The sequence below is a fragment of the Crinia signifera genome, chromosome 2 (assembly GCF_055691185.1).
Source record: "Crinia signifera chromosome 2, ASM5569118v1, whole genome shotgun sequence".
Taxonomy (NCBI): domain Eukaryota; kingdom Metazoa; phylum Chordata; class Amphibia; order Anura; family Myobatrachidae; genus Crinia; species Crinia signifera.
Window position 1 is genome coordinate 317,428,429 of NC_139218.1, and position 22,066 is coordinate 317,450,494.

Here is a 22,066-nt window from a genome sequence, read left to right on the forward strand (position 1 = left end):
CCCTCTCAACTTTGTCTTCAATGTTCACAAAGCCTGCTCCTCTTAGTGGCTCTTCTTTACTTCAGCGGCAGTGACGGTATGACATCACATACGCCGTGCCACAATAGGAAGTGGCTGGGACAGGCTTTACTGTGCAGAGCTGTGGTGGAGGGGGAACTAATTCCCCGTACCATTACAGGTGGTGGAACGCCACCCTGTGTATAAAAAACTTCAAACTAATCCGTTTTGTCATTTTACAGGCTGTATCACAAAAATGACAGTTATTAGCCAATTAGGGTGATTACAATGTGAAATGCACCCCCACGCCACCCCCCCACTATAAACGTGAACCCGAAGCGTGGCGAACGCAGCGAGCCCGCGAGGGGCGGCGGTACGCGTCCTACGACCTTTTCATACCCCCACTATCCACGTCGGCATGGAGTTGAGAATAGAAAGTGTTGCGAGCCACCGAGCCCGAAGCGTGGCGAGCCCCGCGAGGGGACGCGGATAGCTGTGAAGCCCGCGAGGGGACTCCGATACCTGTGAAGGTATCCGCGTCCCCTCGCTGCGCTCGCCACACTTTCTATTCTCAACTCCACGCCGACGTGGATAGTGGGGGTATGAAAAGGTCTGAGGACGCGTACCGCTGCGCTCGCCACGCTTCGGGTTCACGTTTATAGTGTGGGGGGGAGGGGGGGGTGGCGTGGGGGTGCATTTCACATTGTAAGCACCCATCAGGGTGCTTAAAAGGACCCTTTATGGTGCTTATACGATCTTTCAATGCATAGGGGGCAAAAATCACGTCGCATGCGATGCGATGCATGCCATGCGATGAAAACATCGCGCGATGCACATCAAAGGCGCCGCTATAATACACAAGTACCGAAACGATATTTAGAACCCTGTTCGGGGGCGATTTTCTTTTACACCTTACTTCCTGCATTATTGTAGTTTTGTTCTCAGATTTCCAATATATGTTTAAATACAACACACATGAACTTGAGTCTCTCTGATGTTTTGGTTCCCCTAATTTAGAGAGCCATTTGAGGAAATAACCAGTGATTCCTAATCTCATCCAAAAAGGATTCTTCACAAACTTCCCTCCTGTAACTCGTTTTCCAAGTGTGAGCGGAAGAGGTTTTCATCTGTTGCTTTATAATAAACAGCTGCAAATGCTCCAGACCAAAGGTCTCCTAAAATAAACTAGACTTGTTACTTTGACTAGAGATTTAATGTAAAAATCAGCAGAAATTTGTATTTGATAGACAATATTAAAAATACACTTCAACACAAGTATTTACAAGCACAAGTCACCTTACAGTCCACAGTGGAGGACATTTACTGTATAAAGAATATGTTTATGAAACATTTTACAAGTCCAAATGTAGTAGATGCACAAAGCTTGGTCAGAACTACAGATATTCCGTACTGTACACATTCTACAGGGTTCAGTTGCAGCATTTTGTGGTTCAGAAGCAGTGGAAAGGTGAAGGATGGTGCACAATGACTAGGGCAGAGCTGTTATGCTAACATACAGCAAGCGATATGTGGAACACATCAGCGCAATGTACAAAACTACAGTATTCATTTTTTTTAACAGGGCCCATGTAAATTTCTTATGGGTAACTGGTGGAATCTTGTTGGTATTAAAGAATGTTTCTGTATGCAGCCTGCAACTGAAAAAGATTCAATGTGGGGGGGAGGGAGGCAGATTCCCGTAGTACGCAGCTATGGTAGATTTTCATCACATCTAATATTTTGCCCTTCAAAATTTATATATATGCCCTGTTCGCAGATCAGGACCCTGAGCCTACAGTGAACACTAGGTTAAGTTGGGACCCAACAAGCTATAGGCTTGTGCTCATTGAAATAACTGCAAGAAAAATGTAACCACATTTGGCTGCCAGACAATACACAGGAACAAAGATCGATCTGATCAGAGTATAATACACAAAACAAGGTTCTACAAACCAAAATAATGAACCTTTTCCAACCACCAAGAGGCTTGGTACTCTGAATGAGAGGAGTCTGCTTATGGCACTTTAGCGCAATTACCAACACCATCACCCTTCCATTACTTCATTTAAACCCAGAATATCTATTGTGCAGGTTATACGCTGACAAAGTTTCATTCATATTTAGTTACTGTCAGAAATAAAAAAATAAAAAAGAAAATGGAAATAAGTGGACTAGAAGATGCTCCACCTGCACTATAAGGTCTTTATTGTCCATAGGTGGTTAATGAAGGAACATCAGCATTTTGTAGACCTTCGTGCCTCATAATCATGTTCATATCTCTGGACTGTTTCAGTTATCTTTATTTCTGTACAGGAAATTTCTTATTTGAAGATCCTAGCAAGCAAATAAACAGTCATTGATGCAGATCTTCCCGTGTCTTGCTCAGCAGACTTCATCCATATAAAACCAGGAATAAATAATGACAAGTGCCAGAATACAGTTCTAGCAGTCTCCAGAAACCGCTCAAGCAAAGATGGTCTCTTCCCTTCTCTTCTTGGTAAGGATGGTGCCAGGTTTGTGCTGGGCATCGGGATGGTTTGCAAGCTCAGGTGGGCAGGAGGACACTGGACTTTCAAGGATGGCTTGCTTAAGGTCATAGAACACAGAGGCATCTTCTCTGGTAAGGAAAGTAATGGCAACACCACTCTTACCAGCTCTACCCGTTCTACCAATACGATGGATATAGTCTGTGGAGAGAGAACAGTACAACTCAGCAGAGATCACCAGACAGTGTTTCCTGGTAATGTTCAATCTTTTACCGTACAGGCACTGATGGTTTACCATTATATCACATATGAAATTGGTTATTTTAAAAAATGTATATGATAGCATATTGGAGTAAACCAGTATATGCCAAATGTATACAGAAAACAGATAGTGATCAGTAGGTGACTTACCTTCAATATTTTTAGCCATATCGTAGTTGACGACCATGGAGACATCATGAATATCAATACCTCGACCAGCCACGTCTGTGGCCACCAGTATATCCTTAGCTCCAGCCTTAAGGTTAGACAGGGCAAACTCTCTCTGTTCCTGACCTTTACCACCATGTAGAGTGCAAGAATTGTACTGTGGAAAATGAGACAGGCCCATGATAATCCTGAAATCACAGTGCTTCCTACTATTTCACCTGACAGGTCTCACATACTAAAGGAGAAGCACCAACAGAAATTGTGTCCGACTCCTTGGAAATGCAAGCTCCAATATATGGAAAAACATATCAATACTGCACACAGAGGCCCAAAGTCGGAGGAACTCCTGACAGAATTGAGGCTACAGCACAAATAACAAAAAAGCATTTAGGTTACATACCCCCATCTTCTCAAGCGACTTGGCCAGTACGTCACAACCCTTCTTCTGGTTGACGAAGATAATGATTGGAGGATCAAAGCCTTTCTCCAGGATGTTAAGCAGTTTCTTCCTAAATGACAGGAAACAAGGAATGGTCAACCACATAAAAGCAACGTAGGGTGGAAAACGTTTGCCGTATCTTTCTTTCAAGCATCTGGGCTGAATCCACATCTATTATCAACAGCCACAAAAACATGGAGACATGATGGACAAAGACCTACCTCTTCTCCCCTTCAGACATAAGGAACACCTTCTGTTCGACTCTCTCATGAGGTTTACCAGCTGATCCAATATACACCACCGCAGGACGACGAAGATAGCTTCTGGCCAGCCGCTCCACAGCTGGAGGCATGGTGGCTGTAAACATGACCGTCTACACATGGAGAAAGGTGTATATTTATTCTGTGGTAGCAGACATCTAAACAATAACGCAGGCAAAAATAATGAAACACTCACTTGTCTATACTTATGTTTCCCAGACTCAAAGTTGGCAATCATTTTCTCTGGGTCTTCCGCCTCATCTGTATCCGGCTTCTGGTTGGAGACTGGCACGTGCTCCAAGATCTTCTGGACATCAGGCTCAAAACCCATGTCAATCATACGGTCAGCTTCATCCAGTACCACATAGGTGCAGCGACTTAGTACTAAGTATCTGTTTTCTAGCACATCGATGAGACGTCCAGGGGTAGCAATCACAATCTTTTGGAAAGAGAAGCGAAGAATGAGAATCAAAACATGTAAAATATTACACATCCAACAACTCATTGCATGTAGAATGCGTTGCATTTTTTTGTAGCAGCTTTAAAATCCTTTTTTTGCAGTCTATTTAAGAACATGGGTGCAATGTGGTGACAGGGAACTTTAAATTTACCAGCAAAAAGATCACACAGCACCCAGCAACACCCCAGGCAGGGAAGAGGTGCTGCATGGGTTTTCAAATATGGCGGGCACTAGAATGAACACTACGTACATTGTGTGTGTGTGTGTGTGTGTGTGTGTGTGTGTGTGTGTGTGTGTGTGTGTGTGTGTGTGTGTGTGTGTGTGAGTGGTGTGCAAAGGGTGAAAATTCATCTAGAAGGTGCAGAATTTACGACCCATTTTGTATAACAATATTTCTTTGACACTTCATGTATCAGCAGCATCTATCCATCGAAGTTACCCGAGAGCAAGCACTGTTATACAATTCATTCCAATAAATATCAAGAATGAAGGCGAGGGAGGAGTCTAGGACAATGCCGGAGAAAAGGACCTAAGAACATCGAAAGTGAGGGCCGTCAAATAGAAAGTGGAGTTTTTTTTATATTCTAAGTTTAGAAAACAGCTGGGATGGCGCAGGTGTTTATGGAGGCTACACATTTATCACTCCCTATAATGTCTTCAAGTAAAGGAGCCAGCTTTCTCCGAAATAAAACCAAAATAGTTGGAACATGAATCTTCAAAGTGCTGAATCCCATTTACAGACCATTCTGCAGATAGAACAGCAATTGGTCCAACTGAGAAGTAGAGGTAAGAAATTCCTGCACTTCAAATCAGGCCTGGAGCTTGGTATGAAGCACAATAAGGAAAACCCTCAATTCTATTCTTACTTCAATTGCTACACCATTACAGAAGATCAAGATAAATTGAGGGATGAAAGGGGGTACTAAAAATATTGGATCTTGGAGACAAATGCCACACAGACATATTTATGACTTCTTTGTACCAAGACCTTCGGGATCAGTCCTATTCCAGCATCACCAGAAAGCATTCTCTACTTACTTTGAGTACCTGTGAAAGCATAGCTACTGGAGGGAACAATTAAATCAGAGACACTGAATAAACTAGAAATGCCTACGGATCCCTTATCTGAGTAGGTGTGTGCCATCTTGTGGTTTAGCTGGGATGTCAACTCCATGTTTCCCTCAATCTCACCAGATTTTGAAAATGTTTAGTAGAAGGTCCTATTCTCTAGATGAAAACCTGTCTACTGAGGAAGTCGGCATCCCAGTTCTTCAGCCTGGGATGAAATCTGTGCAATGGCTGTAACACGGTTCTCCACACTATATATGATCCTTCTAGTCTCTCTCATGGCCAGAGCGCTCTTGTTGGCCCCTTCTTACAAGAGCTGGTATCCATACAAGAGCTTCTAAATCCACTCTAAGCCTAGCATGTCTATAGGAAGTTTTGGATTGTTTTATTTCCAAAACCCTGTAAATGAGCCTGAAGATTTAGGATTCCAAGCAGGCAGACATCTATCATCAAGGTCGTCCTGTTGAAGATGAAGTCTGGGCAAGCCTTACTGAGATTATTGCCTCTCAATAATAAACTCACTCATGGGTTTGAAGAACAAATACTGGGAAGACTATTTTCAAGTCTTAAAAGCTGTAAATTCCTTGCATAAAACGGCAAATTGCACTGCGTTACACGTCCAAAACCTTTCCTAGAATTTCCATATGAAGGGTAAACAGCTGTCTTAAGGTGCCCACACACTAGAAAGATCTGCGATCGTAAGATGTGCGCATAAATTAGCCTTCAAATCTTTTGCCTGTCCTGGACAAAAGATTTCAGGCAAGCGCACACCTTTACCAAAGATTTTTCTTAAGATCCCGTGTGCGTTCCTATGGATCTTTTGCTAAATCTTCTGATCTTTCATGCAGCACGTAAGATTAGAAGATTTAGCAAAAGATCCACGGGAGCGCGCATCGGCCCGAAATCGGCAAACATCGGACGATATATCGGTCGATTTATTGGAAATCGGACAAAAAATCGTTCTAGTGTGTGGGCACCTTTAGAGCCAACAGTGACTGGATAAGTCCCTTTAATGAGGATCTTTTGTTCCAATAAGAACACCAACAGATCATGATGATGAAGATCATCAGCTAAGAAGGTTTCAGAATGGATTTCTTAAACTTGAGAATCCAAAGCCTGAGAGTTAATCTTGATCAGTAAGATAACAGGATTAGATCCCAGGGGTAGCAATGTCACTAACTGTGAGCAGCATAACTCGATTGGAGGAGAAGTAGTCCTTGTTCCTCTCCAGAGACTGTGGCTTGGTTGGTTCTGTCATCTCAGCAGATGCACTAACAGGAAAGTATGTCCACTGGTCCAGTCTCATGTGCCATGCACAAGACCTCTGCCACGGACCGGCACATGACAATTTGGAGTGACATCCAAAAGGTACATATCTGTGCCACTGTCTTTAATGCAGGATTAGCCCTGTACAAACTCCACATCCCAGACTGAGAAAATTAGCAAAAAAAAAAAGGCAAGACAGCTGCACAACAAAAAGAGGATTTTTTTTTTTTTTAATGGAATCTTTGAACTTCAAAGATTCCATAAAAAAACCACAGCCCCTAAATACACCCCCCAATACTTCTCCACAGATCAGAGGGCAGAGCTGCAACACAATACAGTGTTCCAATGTGCCCCAGCTGATTAAAACAAAAATCACTTGATATAGAACCTAACTTACCTCACAGCCCATTCGCAGTTTGAATCCCTGGTCCTCACGAGAGATACCTCCAATAACAGCCACAGTCCGAATACCCAGTGGCTTTCCAAACTTGATAGTTTCCTCCTCAATCTGTTGGGCCAACTCTCTTGTTGGAGCCAGAATGATTGCATAAGGTCCTTGGTCAGACTCTTCAATCCTAAAAAAACATAAAATGGAAATGATAAATACCCATAGAAATTGAAAGAGATTTGATAGTATCACAATTGGGAATTATGACCTCCATCAAGCAGATTTCTTGCACAATATTAAGGTTCTAACCTGTCCATCTTGGGCAGAGTTGTGATCCAGACCAACAGGGGAATGAGGAAAGCAGCAGTTTTACCACTGCCAGTCTCAGCCACACCAATGATGTCACGATTCTGCAGACCAATAGGAATGGCTTGTCTTTGAATGGGTGTTGGTTCCTGTAGACAATGAAGACAAGATTAGTTTCAGATAGTGGAGAGGTATATAGTTCCATTTTCTCATGGACACCAGAAGTAAGGTGTTAAGATGGGTTTAGAAATGGAGAACATATGCTAATCTCTGTGTACCATGCACTATAAATCCAGAATAGAATAATTCCAGAAACTAGTGGGGAAGATGTTTTATGATCCCAAACAGAAAATTAAACCGTTTTCTGAGCATACACACTAACAATAGCCTCATATAAACACCTCAGTTACAGGTTTCGCCTCTTACAGCAAGGAGTCTATCACTATAATCAGATTATATCTGTACTCAATATTGTAGCTTTCTAGTACTTATTCCTAAATTCACAATTACAATATGATCCCGTGAACACAATTTTATTTTACATACAAGGAACTTCATGCAGTCAGTCATTCCTTACAATATAAATCTATGCTAAAGAGAACAACCAACTGCACCAGGAATCTCTTCTCATTACAACACACCTTGTATCCACACTGGTCAATAACTTCCAGGATGTGGGGCGGCAGGGAGGAGTCAATCCAGGAGCGGATGGGGTTGGGAATTTTGCCACCCTTAGTGGTGATGCTGTAATCCTCCCTAAAGATACGCCAGTCCCTGTCTGTCATCTCATCAAGCTTCTTCTGGGACCAGTGTCTGTCATCCCAGCGCTGCTTAGCTTCCTTCGTCCTCACCTTACGCAGTCGCACTCTGTTTATGTGCAAAACAATGTGTTATACCTAGATTCTCCTTAGATGACAATATGGATTAACGAGATGCCCTAATGTAGAGTATATTATTGGCACCTAAAGATATACTGCACACTTACCAATAACTACATGTAAGCATATAATACCCCTTTCACATTGCACAAATGACCTGGGTCCGTCCCGGGTCAATGTGCGGTGTGAAAGGGCCTTCTGAAAATATTCGGGCCCAGCAACCCAGCATGATGACCCAGGTTAAAAGGAGTCGGACTCGGGTTCGAGTAACCTGATTCCCGTTCGCACTATAGGGAGGAGGCAGCATCAGCTGCAAGCACTGGCTCCTTCTTGGTACCCGGAGGATGCGCTGGCACTCAACCCCCTGATGACGTCAGTGACCCAGCTTATTGCCGGGCGGCTGTGGGGGACCTTGCATCGCAAATGCCGCGTGGCTCCTGAGACAGTCTCGTGTCCAAATGCCGAGTGAGAGAAAATATCTGTGGCACCAGTAAGGTACAGTGGAGGCCGTGTTCACACATTATAAGTGGTAATGACAACCTGTAAGTACACTCCCTCCACTGTCCTTCAGTGACATCACTGCTTCTAGTGGATGGTAAGTTTGGTCTGCCATCCGGATGTTAGTAACACCCAGCATCCTCCCTCTAGTGCCTGACCCTAACCTCCAACAGAAACGTCCCAAGTCTAGCCCAAAATGTCACCATTATGTAGAATGTAAACATATCGATACCCTGCGATGTAGAGCAGGTCTACAGCATAGCTGACACAGCATAGCTGACACAGCATAGCTGACACAAATTCTGATATAATCAACATGGTCACATGCAGAAGCCATGTAAAACCCCATTTCTGCAGTATTCAGTTTTATTTACGGCATGGGTCTTCAACCTGTGGCCCTCCAGATGTTGTGAAACTACATGTTCCAACATGCATTGCCACATTTTTTCCTATGAGAGCATGCCAAAACTGTCAGTGCATGCTGGGATATGTAGTTCCACGACATCTGGAGGGCCACAGGTTGAAGACATGTGATTTACAGGAACCGCTAACAAAACTCAGGGCTTTGCTAACCAGATAACTAGTTAGAGTAATATGGTTTATGAGGCCCACTTACTCCTCCTGCTCCTTCTCCTCCAGTGTCCGCCTCTTCTCCATCAGATCCCCATAGAACCGAGACTGTTCCCGCTTCTGTTGTTTTAGGTCTATACCTGCAATGAAGCCACGGCCCAGAAGCTGGACATGGTGTCGTTCCTTGTACCTGAGAGAAAACCAAACAGGTATGTTACTATATGCATATGGGACGTCACAGACCAGTTTCTTCCTGAGAGACAATTGCTTGCCGAGCACTGATTGGCAGTGAATCCCCACACATTGTGCCTGCTAAATCAGGGGCTGGAACTTTCCGTTAACTGGAAATGTCAAATACTTAAACATTCAGAAACAAGCATATTGCAGCACATTCCATAATTCCTGGTCATGTACATCTCCAAACTCAGGTGCTTACTAAAGAGAGGGTGATAAGACAGGGACAGTCCAGTCTATATATGATACAATGCTGAACAGGGGCTAGTTTAAAAAAAAAAAAAAAAATCAGACTACTTTTCAATAGCAAAGAACTCCGTGACTAACGAACAATGGGGCAGATGTATTAAGCTTTAACAAGAGATAAATGCAAAGGTGATAAGGAGAGATAAATGTCCAGCCAATCAGCTCATTACTGACTTTTTAAACACAGCCTGTAACATGGCAGTTAGCTGGTGATTGGCTGGACGTTTAGCTCTCCTTATCACCCTTGGATTTATCTCGTTAAAGCTTAATACATCTGCCCCAATGGATCCAATCCAAGTACTATTGCTAGTGGTAATTAGCAGGAAAGGTACATAACTGTGTACAGCACTCCACTAAAGGTGTATGTACTAGAGAAGAAGTAATCATTTGTTTTCGTAATCACTACTTACAGAGGGTTATAGTCAATTGAAGTATCCTCCGATGCATCCCATTCAAACACAAACTTTCTGTCATTCAAGTGGCGAGTACGTCTCCTCTTCTTTATACCCCCCAGGTAACGTTCCTATGAGTGACAGTATATATATGTCAGTTGTAACAAGCACATTGTTCTGTTCTTCCAGGGATAAAACCTAGATTGATAAATCGCTCTTTGAACGGCAATACATTTACAATGTTTTTACACCCAAACTACATCCAGCATGAATTAATTAGTATATTACAGTAATGGTTACTGCTGTGGGAACAGATAACAGGAGCCTCCAAACTTTCAAGCGTTCCCTGAAAACTCACCTCTTCAGGAACCACCCCCCACAACCTCCAGAAACATTTATATCTAATTGCATCCCATCAGGACTGTCTTGTAATCACATGGGACTGCCATGCTATGGAATTCTACCCTTATGTCTCCCTCCTATTATCCCTATAGATTGTAAGCTTGCGAGCAGGGCCCTCCTACCTTTATGTCAGTTTGTTTCTACCTAGTTTGTTTATTCACTGTTTCCAATTGTAAAGCGCAACGGAATATGCTGCGCTATATAAGAAACTGTAAATAAATAAATAAAATAAATAGTGTATTGGTCGCGGTAAAGGGGAAATGTGTGTACCTCTTTAGCGCTCAAATGGTGCAAGCAAGGCCCCTTAAAACATATACTTTCTGGTGAAGCATTCTAACCAGTATATTATGCATGTGCTAGTCTAGCATATTCACCATCTGCTTAGTCCAACAATGACACCAATAAAACACCTTAATAAAAAAATACAGAATAAGCATATATTCCTTCATAAATGGATTACAGCTCAACACACTCAGGGGCTGCTGACAGAGTGGACATGTCAATATTTCGCAAAGGAGGGTGGTAGCCTGCTTTATACACGGAGAGCACAGAACGCTGACAGCTTTATTCTGATGCTCTTATTCTTATCTTAATACAAGGACAGACGGGGAAATAAATTCTGCTGGTAATCTGTTAAACTGGTAATAGAACATTTTATTCATTGAGAAATTGGGGAGTCTGTGTGCTGCATTACTTCTGTAATAATGGTCAGACAGACAAATCTGCCGGACTGGAGAAACTGAGACAGCGTCGCTTACAATGTTAAATTGTTCTACAATTATTCAAGATCATGATACAAAGTACCAGATTACCTGTCACCTGCACTCAAGTAGCTCTTAGTGGCTGAAGCACTGGGAATAGTGTTTCATGAATATTGGCCATGAGATGCACAGTGAACAGACCGCGATCTCTTATGAACTGACCGGCTGCTGCAACTACTCCATAGGAACTACAGAGCATGTTAGAACCATAGAGAAAACTCATCTTAAGGGCTATAGAGAATGTGAATAGAATCTGCCCTCAGTTACCTTTACTTTAAAGTATGGGTGGGGAACCTCCAGCCTGCAAACTGCCCCTGTAGAGTGGTCTGCCCACCCGCCTGGCCGGTAGTCAGGTATGGGGGAGTTCTCACGAGAGGTCGGTAGCTCTCACGAGACGACTCTCAATCTGCAGCAGCCGGACACTGGGAGCGCTATTCTGCAGCAGCTGTCAGAGTGTGGGACGGCTTCCGCAGGGCAATTTGTAAGTGGATTTTTTATATTTGGCCCCTGAAACATTTTTCCCCCATTACAAATAGCTCTTGGCCCCAAAAAGGTTCCCCACCCCTGCTCTAAAGGCCCCCATACACTGTGCAATTCAGGTTATTTTCCTGTGCTGCCCAGCGCGCAACGCACTGGAGCCTGTGAGTTGCACCTCAAGGGTGGGGGGGTGGGGGGGGATTTGCAGGTGACTTTTCTGAAGGAATGCCATAGGCCACAGTAAGATACTTTCAAGCAAACAAATTGCATCCCATAATATTTTTCCATACATGTCATACACCCAGATTTCTCTCAGTCATAAATCTCATGACAAGAATTGGTGCAGTGTGTATTTCACCAACTTCTATTTACCTTTATCGCCTGTAGTTCTTTGGTTTTATCTTTCTCCTCTCTGACTTTTATCCTTCCCTCATCATTCTCATTGCCATTATTTTCCCGCTCCATCCTCTCCCTCCGCTCACGCCTCTCTCTTTCCTGTGGATCTTCTGTAAATGGATAACACAGACAAAGACATTTCTCCAATGAGGTTCAACTTACGCAGACAATCAGGACCGTGGTGCACATTTAACATTTTCCTGATTCTCTTAATTTGGCTCAAAATATTCTGTATTCACCCAACAGATGTATATAAGTACACAGTGCTATTAAGATGCTGCCAGTTCTGTAGTGTTTCCGAAAGTGAAGAGAAGTCGCTAGTTATACACTTAAGATATCTGGGTCTGGATAGAACATTTTTCTTGTCACAGAGGAAAACAAAAATCCCTGCTGTATCTGCTACATCATCATGATTCGGTATATTCATGCTCTGCTTTACCAGAATCTTTAGGGCTATGCAGAAAGGGCGGGGCTAGGACATTACCCATCATTCTCCTTCCTACGTCCTGAAACTGCTTCCTTCTTTTACGCTCATCTTCTGTTGATTTCAGCTGCTCTTCAACCTGCATTTGCCTGCGTTTCAGGGCCTCAGCCTCACGCTCTGCTTTGGAGAGGAATTTCGGCTGGAGGATGGCGAAAGCAATATGTTAAGAAATTATTAATAGCAAAAAAAATTCTGCCCCAACAAATTCCACACTTCAGCCACAAACTGGTAGATGAATTGTCATTGGTCAAAAATGAATTTTTGTGAGTGGGTGAATATTTTTTATAAACTCAATCAGGGCAAGGAGGGGAATAAAATTCTCTGTAAGAAAAAAAAAAATAAGTGTGTGATTTGCAGGCTTTGCCTAAATAAAAACGTGATTGGCATGATTTGTTTTCATTGGTGAGAAAAAGCACAAACGCCACTTTACAATAATGTGAATGATTAAAACACTTTGTAAGTGCTGCGTAATATGGTAATGATAATAACATAATATTCAGCTTCTAGATGACAGCTCTGAGGCAATGTTCCCATTTCAAGAAATAAAAAGGTAATTAAGCAGAAGGACGAACTTCTCGATAAATGGATGGAAGAAACATGAAGAGAAAGGGTGAAAGAAATTGTGGAAGTAAAGGTGCCCACACACAACGATCCCGGCGGTGCGATGCTATACGATGGGGTGCGCGCTCCCGCGGCACCCCATCGCACAGTACAAAAAGTATGTGCTGCACATACTTTTTGTATTAGCTTTTTCTAGCATACCATCGCATGCACAAGGCATACGATGCGATGCTATGTGTGCTAGTTAAGCCCACAACGCACGCCGGGATCGGTGCGTGTGTGGGCACCTTAAGAAAGGGTGGAACATGAACACAATTTTTTTGTTGGGTAATCAATGGATGATATGCAGAAAAGATGACAGAAAATGGACCATCCTCTCTCCCGCCGGTGCATGTCTAACTGCAGCATTGAGAATTCCTCATTTCTAGCACTTGTTGAATGCGTGCTCTTGTGTAAAGGACCCATTTCAGGTCCCCTTGGATGTACAGCGCATGCCGCAAAGTACCAATGTGTGATACTTTAGGCATACACCAGACGCACACTGTTCTGCACTGGTGCACTACAGTTGTCAGTGATTCAGTCTTCTGCAATTTGGGCGAGAGGGACGCAATCTCCTAAAGCAGAGGCATGACTGCTCAGTTTTAGTGGAGTGAGGAGGCCAGGATCTCTGTTGGAAGATTTGTTGCCTTTCTACTTTATCAGCAGAAGCGGGCGTGTGCCAGCCAATGGTGTCATTGGTGATCCGATGCTTAGTCCTGGGATGCAGCACAAACCACTAATGCAGGCAGGAGATTTGGACTTATATCAGAATTACCATATTATTAATGTCACTGCTGCTTACATGTAAGCAGCAGCAAATAGTAACTCCAACCACATCTAAATAAGGCCTGAAGTTTGTATGTTTAAATTCTTTCCACAACATAATACTTCCAGAAGACTGAGTAGGATATTAGGTGTAGCAGCTGCATTAATCCATAACAAGTGATAAAGTGGAGGGTGATAGAGTGATAAAGTACCAGCCAATCAGCTACCAACTGTCATTTTTCAAACCCAACCTGTTACATGGTAGGTAGGGGCAACTGGCTGATATTTTATCACTCTTTATCACACTCCACCTTATCACTCATTAAAACTTTATACATTTGGCCCACATGGAGGAAATCACTGTCTTACATGAATGTAAACCCCAGCACATAATTTGTTAAAGCTGCTGAATTTGAGGAAAAGCCCTGAAGAATATAGCAGGGGGACCACGTGATTTGCATTCCTGGCCAAGGCAAATGACAGAATACTGCAACAGAAAATGGTGTAGTGCCCACTGACATGAACAAGCTGCCATTATGAAAAACATGTTATTTGTAAAAGGAAATGAAAGGAATCAACACAGACTCTGGAATTACCTTAGATTCTGCCTCTTCCTCTTTCTTCTTTTTTGCCAACAGCTCCTCCAATGAGAGGGGCTTAAACTGCAAGACAAATACCATAAAAATCAAAGCTGATCTTTGAGATACAGTAAGAAGTCTGGTTTGTAACGATGAAAGGATAAATTAAATGCACATTAAATGAAGTAATGCAGAACACTGAGGATACCTTTTTCTTTTTGTCAGTCTGTGTTTCATCTTCGCCTTCCTTTTTCGGTTCTTTTTTTAGTTTGCCATCTTTACCTCGGCCGGGAGAAGGACTTCTATAAAAGATAAAAATACAATAAATAAAACAGACCAACAACTATAATCCTTGAAAAAGTGCCTGGTGAGGCACAAAACGCGTTGGAGACCACCCCAGAGCATCTATACCAAGCTGCCCTGCTTCCTGCAATCATCTGCCGTCACCCGCTACAGACGAGTGGTGACATCATCAAGCCGCGTTCTGGCGGCTCAAGCTGTCCGGCCATTAATTTCACATTAAAGAGGACAGCCCTTAACAGGCTGAGGAATACCGCTTTTTAGGGTAAGACAGGGAAAGTGCTTGGCAGGGACTATACTTTCTCCAAAAGGAGTGTAAACATGGTTCATTATTAACCAAACTTTTCTTACAGGTGTCACACACTCATTTTTATTTATTACTCCATTCAGCACTCTTATATTTGTATATTTTAAAACTATAAAATACAACTAATCGCAGGGAAATTCAAAAGGGAGAACATTTTCATAAATAGGATTTCCCTTCCCGCCAAACCAGTGCGGTACCAAATTACAGGACTAAACACTCGGGCCACCAAATACTTGTGACAGGTGGCGTTGGCCTTGTGAATGTCATAATTCTCCTGGCAGAGATAATGTCCGGCCATGACAGTACAATGAGGTATCCAGGGTGCACAGTGGGCAGCTTATCCAAATTCTGCTGGTCTGTCATTGGCGGAACAGGTAGAATCACACACAATGTAAAGCTTACACTAAGACTAATTCTAGCCCGTTATAGTTCTGTATTTGAAGTTTTTTGCTGATAAATACCTATGTTCATTTAGTTTACAATTTAAGTTGCTGCAGTCACCCCATGGTTAAGTGTGTAGCCTTGTACAAAACCAGATAAAGCACAGAAATGGTCTAGACCCAAACATTCTTTTTTTATTGCTTAATGGATTTGAAAATATATACACTATTAGTATAGCATGCCATTTACTGGGTCGCTAGCTTTTGGCCCAGGGGTGTTACTCCCTCTATTTCAAGTCTGTCCAAATTTTTTCAGGTCTCTTCACACTTCTCCCATATAAAAAGTCTCTGTATTTTTGCTTATCTCTGTCCCATCTCTCTCTCATCATCTTGCCCCCCCCTTATCTCCCTTGCCCTGACCTATCCCATTTTTCTCTACTGTCCCCTAAATAAGTGCAAAGAGTGCACTTATTAAACTAAAAAATTATAATGGTTCCTCCAAATGATTGCTACCCCGAGGAGCTCATTTCTATATCAGCCCTATAGTACTGCTACAGGGAGATGTGTAACCAAACTGCCCCCCTGCTGGGTGCGACTTCCACTTTGCAGCATTACTTTCCAGCAGGCTACAAAGAAAACACAACCACCGGTACATGGGCACCACTACCTTGCACTGAAGTAATTTGCCGAAAGTCAGACGGTCACATTGAAACTAAATGTTACAGTCTGGTACTTTCAAATTTAATGAAAGAATGTTTAGAAAATGGTTGTGCTACTCTTACCTTGATCTTTTCTTTTCTTTGTCCCGACGATGTGGGTCCTTTTCTCTCTCCCGCTCTTTCTTCCTATCTTTCAGTCTTCGATCCCTATTAATCAACAAACAAATACATTTAAAATAATAAGGAATTACATGGATAAATTACAGCACTGATAGCTTCCAATTGATCCCCAATGCAATGGTAACACGTTGGAGTGAATCCACAATGTGTAAGATGCAGTGCTTTACTACAATATGCAGACAAAAGTGATTGGACACCCCCACGCAAAATGGCGTGCTCCCGCCACAGACACGTGTCAGTGAAGGTATAAAACTTTTCAGATCACATCTTGGGGGGGGAGGTATACATTCCCGGATCTGGATCACGACAGCCATGTGATCCTGGCCCAGCAAATTGGCAGACGGGATTCAATGTACCGCCACTTTGACAGCAGATGAGTACCACTTGGCCCATCCAGTCTGCCCTTTTTTATTCTTTAGACAATATCAACCCTTTTTCGAACCATTAGATCTTTGTAAGGATATTCACAGAACTAATGGTATGTGATGTTGTGGTAGCTTTCCATCAATGCCAGGTTTGTTCTTACCTTTCATTAGATTTAGACCGTGAACGTGTACGGCTTCGAGAGCGTCTTCTCTCCCGAGAGCGATGCCTCTTCCTATCCTTTGTTGGAGACGGTTTCCTATCACGGTCCCTCTCAGGAGATCGGGAGCGTGACCGCTTACGTTCCTTGGATGGAGACCCATCACGTTTATCAGTCAGCTCCCCAGCCATCTGAATGCAATAAAAAATAAATATATATTTATATACAATATCTGTTGTAATATACATCACCATAGTTACGGGAAATTAAGTCTCACTTTGCGCCACAGTGTGGCGCTGTGTAGATGACGTCACTTGTCAGAGTCACTGAATTGGGCTTGCAGCCCCTGAAAAGGCAGACGCAGGTTGAAGGTATACTGTTTGTTTATATTGTTAGCCTGAGGAAAATACTAATGTTATATTGAAATGTTGCTGTGGATTAAAAATTTGATTTCCATTTATACTGGCCGGAGTGCTTTACTTTCTCCGTGAACTATGTATTCTGATTCTAGCAGTGTGCAGGCACCCACTGAAGATAAAGAGATAGATATATATAGATATATATATATATATATATATATATATATATATATATATATATATAGATCTCTATATATCTATATATGTGTCTAGCAAATTATATGGTCAGATTGTCTATAAAATAAACTGTGACCTTAAGGTGCCCATACACAGTACAATTATTGTATACAATTTGGACTAGATCGCATCTCATCCCAACGCATAGGTTTTGCAATACAATGAGATGAGATCTAGTACAAAAAGTATGTGCAGCACATACTTTTTGAGGTGTGCAATGAGATGCCGTGGGAGCCCGCATCTCATCGCACACAACAATTGTACCATGTATGGGCACCTTAACGCCAAATAACAGCTTCACTTCTTTAAATTACAAATAAATAGACCTTTGCCTTGCTCTTATACAAGGAATACTGCAGCCTATTTAGGTATTTTTTTATGGAAGATTCCATTGATACACTGGAAAGGAACAAATGAGACTTCAAAGGAGATGAATTTAACGAAGAGTGATGGACAACATTCTATGTAATAACATGACCTTTAATATAGAGTGAAGACATTATTATTTATAACTAGTTACCAGCCATCAAAATGACATAACAGTAATGTCAGCATAGGGGGCTGACCACGGCCACGGAGCAGCACTTCAATTGTTTGACGCAATCTAGTGGCCACTGGTGCACAAAACACACTATATATATATATATATATATATATATATATATAGTAAAGAGAAAAGTGGTCGGCGCTATAACCTCTTGGGCAATATTATGGTCACCCGAGCTGCTGGTCCTCAGTGGAAAGGGAGGGCTACCCTTTAGAGATATAATGGAAGACAGGGAGTGAGGGCCTGCGCTCAGGGTGTGTAAAAATGAGATGATGCCGATGTTTAAGTATCTGAAAGTTTTATTCACTGACAGTATACTGTACACGCTGCACGTTACTTGGATAAAGTAAGTGGGGGTAAATGGTTAAAGGGTGGTGGTAAGTATCAGTGGTGCTGCTGGATAAAACACTCACTGTATGGGTGGGGAGAGGCAGTCAATGGGAGAAAGAACACAGTCACAGGCTTGCAGGTGTAAGTGGTGCGGGGGGCTGGCGTCCCGTACCTCCCGCAGTGCACTTTTACCTGCTAACACCGTCCGGGTGGTGCTGATCCTTGAAGTCTTCTCCTATGTCCGCTCTATCACACCGCGGCTGGATCGGCGCCTTGACCGCTCGACCCGCCGGTACCACAGCCTAACACAGACGAGACTTCCGGGGTTCCGTCTCGCGGGATTTCGCCGCCGGCGTCTGACGTTCTGTGTGAGTGCTGCGCACTCGACTCCCAGCCGGGAGGAGACTAGGTTAGGTGTTGGTGATGAAATCAATGGAACTCCTATCAATGGACGGAACCCCGGAAGTCTCGTCTGTGTTAGGCTGTGGTACCGGCGGGTCGAACGGTCAAGGCGCCGATCCAGCCGCGGTGTGATAGAGCGGACATAGGAGAAGACTTCAAGGATCAGCACCACCCGGACGGTGTTAGCAGGTAAAAGTGCACTGCGGGAGGTACGGGACGCCAGCCCCCCGCACCACTTACACCTGCAAGCCTGTGACTGTGTTCTTTCTCCCATTGACTGCCTCTCCCCACCCATACAGTGAGTGTTTTATCCAGCAGCACCACTGATACTTACCACCACCCTTTAACCATTTACCCCCACTTACTTTATCCAAGTAACGTGCAGCGTGTACAGTATACTGTCAGTGAATAAAACTTTCAGATACTTAAACATCGGCATCATCTCATTTTTACACACCCTGAGCGCAGGCCCTCACTCCCTGTCTTCCATATATATATATATATATATATATATATATATAAATAAAAAAAAAGACATCACAGTGAGCCCTGCTGTGATCATAATGCATACTTCAGATGGGATAAGGTCATTAGGTCGACACCTGAAATAGGATGATATGGCTAAAGGTAGACACAAGCATTAGGTCAACAATGGGGAGGGTGACAGTCAAAATGTCGGCAAGTTTTTCACTGAGCCGACATGCGATATATCTTACCATCCAATATGGCGTGGTGGGAGAATACAATAGTGTGCCGAGTGCAGCGAACCATGCGGTACACTTGTCAACATTCGAGCCAAATTTTGGGGGAAAACTCATGTAAACTTTTGAGTGTTGACCTACCCATTGGCAACTTAATGATTGTATCAACCTTCCAACCCTGTCAACCTATTTCAGGTGTTGACCTAAGCCCTGTAACACAGGGTAGAGACTAGATCCCCTTTAGTTTGATTATAGGATGTGATGTCCAGCGAGGGCGGAAGTTGTTAGATGCCCTCACAACGTTTTTTTATTTTATCTGGAATTCACGTAGGTGTAGGTTATTTTGTTTTATTTTAGCTGCATTGTACGCTCGCACGCTTCGGTTACAGTATCTCGCTTCACTCGCCACAGATTTATATTCCCCCTCCAGGTATATGTGGACCCAGGGCATGATGGGAAATTTGTCAAAACTGAAGGGGATCTAGACACTACCGTATTTTTTTCACAGGTGCAGAGCTTTCTGACATGCACTGTCCCTGCATGCAGTAATTGATAGATCCATGAGATTTAATCTATTATCGGATTGGGACAATTTTTTCGCATCTGCTTTCTCAGATGCAGGTGGTAATTTAATAGGTGAGGAGCAGCGTTCCAGAAAAGATGCCATATGAAATGTAATCTAGCAACGCTACAATGGCTACGCTGGAGACACATAGACCATCACTTTAAAAAGCCTTATAGGTAACCAGCTGCCTTACACCCTGTAGTCCCCCCAACGTGGAAACAGACCAATGTAAAAAACCACGCAGAGCACACGGAATATCCACACAACACGCAGGACACCTCTATATGCAAGCCCTGTACTCTGCTATGGCCATGATCACACCCACCCCGGCCACCGTTACTCACCTCTATTCACCGGCAATAAACCGAGCAATATTATACGTCGTCAATCCGTACACACTAGGCCGCCATCTTGGCTTCCTATGGAATGCTGGGAAGGCAGCCGCACGCCGTACGGAAGTGTGCGTATTACGTATCTGGCTGGTGGTGGTAGGCTGCTTCTATAGCGCTTCTAGCGGTTACTGTGAGGTTTGTTGTTGCTACAATTTCCAGGTAATCTTATTTATTTTATGGTCTATTTCTTTTTACAAAGACTGCTACATAAGAGGGAGAAAAAAGTTATGCTACCCTATCAATAGGTGGAGATTAAGCAGTGTATTTGGTATTAAACTATCAGCACTCAGAATGTGACTAGATGTATAGATATTGGACATCATTTTCAAAATGCCCAGGATGCAACAAGTCACCGTTATTAATCCACACATTTAATTTAGCTTTGATTTGTGCCTACATGGTTCATGTTTTGCGTATACACATTAAGGGTTTACTAGACTTTTCGCACATATGTTGTAGCAAATAATCACTCAACTGCGCAAACATTGGTTCTACGTCCACCTGTGAATCAGGCCCAGAATCTGGTGATCACGTTTTACAAGTTATAAAGTTGCTCACACACACACGGTGCGTTTTGTACTGCATGCGTTCTTTACTAGATCTCACCGCATTTAGTTCAAAGTGCATGCAATGCGCTACAACATCGTTCAATTTAAACTAGACGCGATATAGTACTGAAAGTTCAGGCTGCACATACTTTTTTGACTGTCATTAGGTCGACCCCGGAAGGTCGACTGGCCCCAATGTCGACAGGGTTAAAGGTCGACATGGGTTTAGGTCGACAGTCATTAGGTTGACATGAGTTTTTCACTGTTTTTTGAGCCGACATGTGCCGACAGGCGGTATTTCATGCCCTACCATCCACTAGGGCGTGGTGGGAGAATAAAAAAGTGTGCCGACCGTAGCGAAAAACTCATTTCGAAGCATTGCGAGTGAAGCGAGCGATGCGAGGGGCTGCGGTTCAACTCCAACTGTGTCCATGTCGACTGTGTCGACATTTGGGTCAAAAAACTGTGAAAAACTAATTTCGACCTAATGACTGTTGACCTAAACCCATGTCGACCTTGGCCCATGTCGACCTTAAGGCATGTCGACCTTTAACCCTGTCGACCTTGGGGCCAGTCGACCTTCGACTGTAGACCTAAGTCTGGTCTGACAGATGTACCGATTCCGATATGACCTGTGATAGTAGGGGCTGCAGATGAAGGTTCATATGGGTTTATGCCACTATTAAATGGATTCTACTTGTGCATTTTTCTTTTTAAGATGTATATATTGCAATGAGAGACAGTGAGTCTCTCTGTATTTCATATTCCATACTCTATAGCCTGTGAATAAAAGATCCTGGATGTGGATATATGATCTGAATGGGTGTAATCAAATATTTAATAGTTCCTTTGAAAATGTTATTGATGATGGATGTAATATTTCTTGGAAGGCTGTCAGTGGAATCTCTCTATTCAGCATTGTAACTATACTATGATAAGGACAGGATATATGAAGGAGGGATCGCAGCAGATATCTGCTGTGGTCCCTCTATTCCCAACAGCAGCTGCAGATCTCATAGGTTTGTAAGGGGGAAAACGATTCTGTCAGATTTACTAAGCTCAGGAAAGCAAAGCATACCCGACCTTGGCCCCAGCCTCTAACACCATCTGAAAATTATGTTAACATACCTCCCAACTTTCAAAGCAGCGCTGGTGGCATGCTCCCAAAATTTAGGGTGTGTCCTCAGAGTAAGGTGGTGTGACCATCCAATCGCATCACCCACACGAGGCCACACCCCTGTTTGCTGCTGCTGCCC

At 43.1% G+C, this 22,066-nt stretch overlaps 1 protein-coding gene across 1 annotated transcript; it reads right to left on the minus strand.

Annotated features, from left to right (window-relative positions):
• Positions 1-1,188: 1,188 nt before the first annotated feature.
• On the minus strand, positions 1,189-20,353 carry DDX23 (DEAD-box helicase 23). Its single transcript, XM_083169065.1, has 17 exons — positions 20,215-20,353; positions 16,733-16,920; positions 16,150-16,233; positions 14,589-14,682; positions 14,399-14,464; positions 12,438-12,576; positions 11,930-12,063; positions 9,936-10,048; positions 9,092-9,235; positions 7,741-7,966; positions 7,103-7,248; positions 6,803-6,980; positions 3,808-4,050; positions 3,573-3,724; positions 3,313-3,421; positions 2,895-3,069; positions 1,189-2,684 (listed from the first exon to the last, which is right to left on the minus strand). Exons 2-17 carry the CDS (start codon positions 16,918-16,920, stop codon positions 2,461-2,463), a joined length of 2,415 nt encoding a protein of 804 aa, XP_083025191.1. The 5' UTR covers positions 20,215-20,353; the 3' UTR covers positions 1,189-2,460.
• Positions 20,354-22,066: the final 1,713 nt, after the last annotated feature.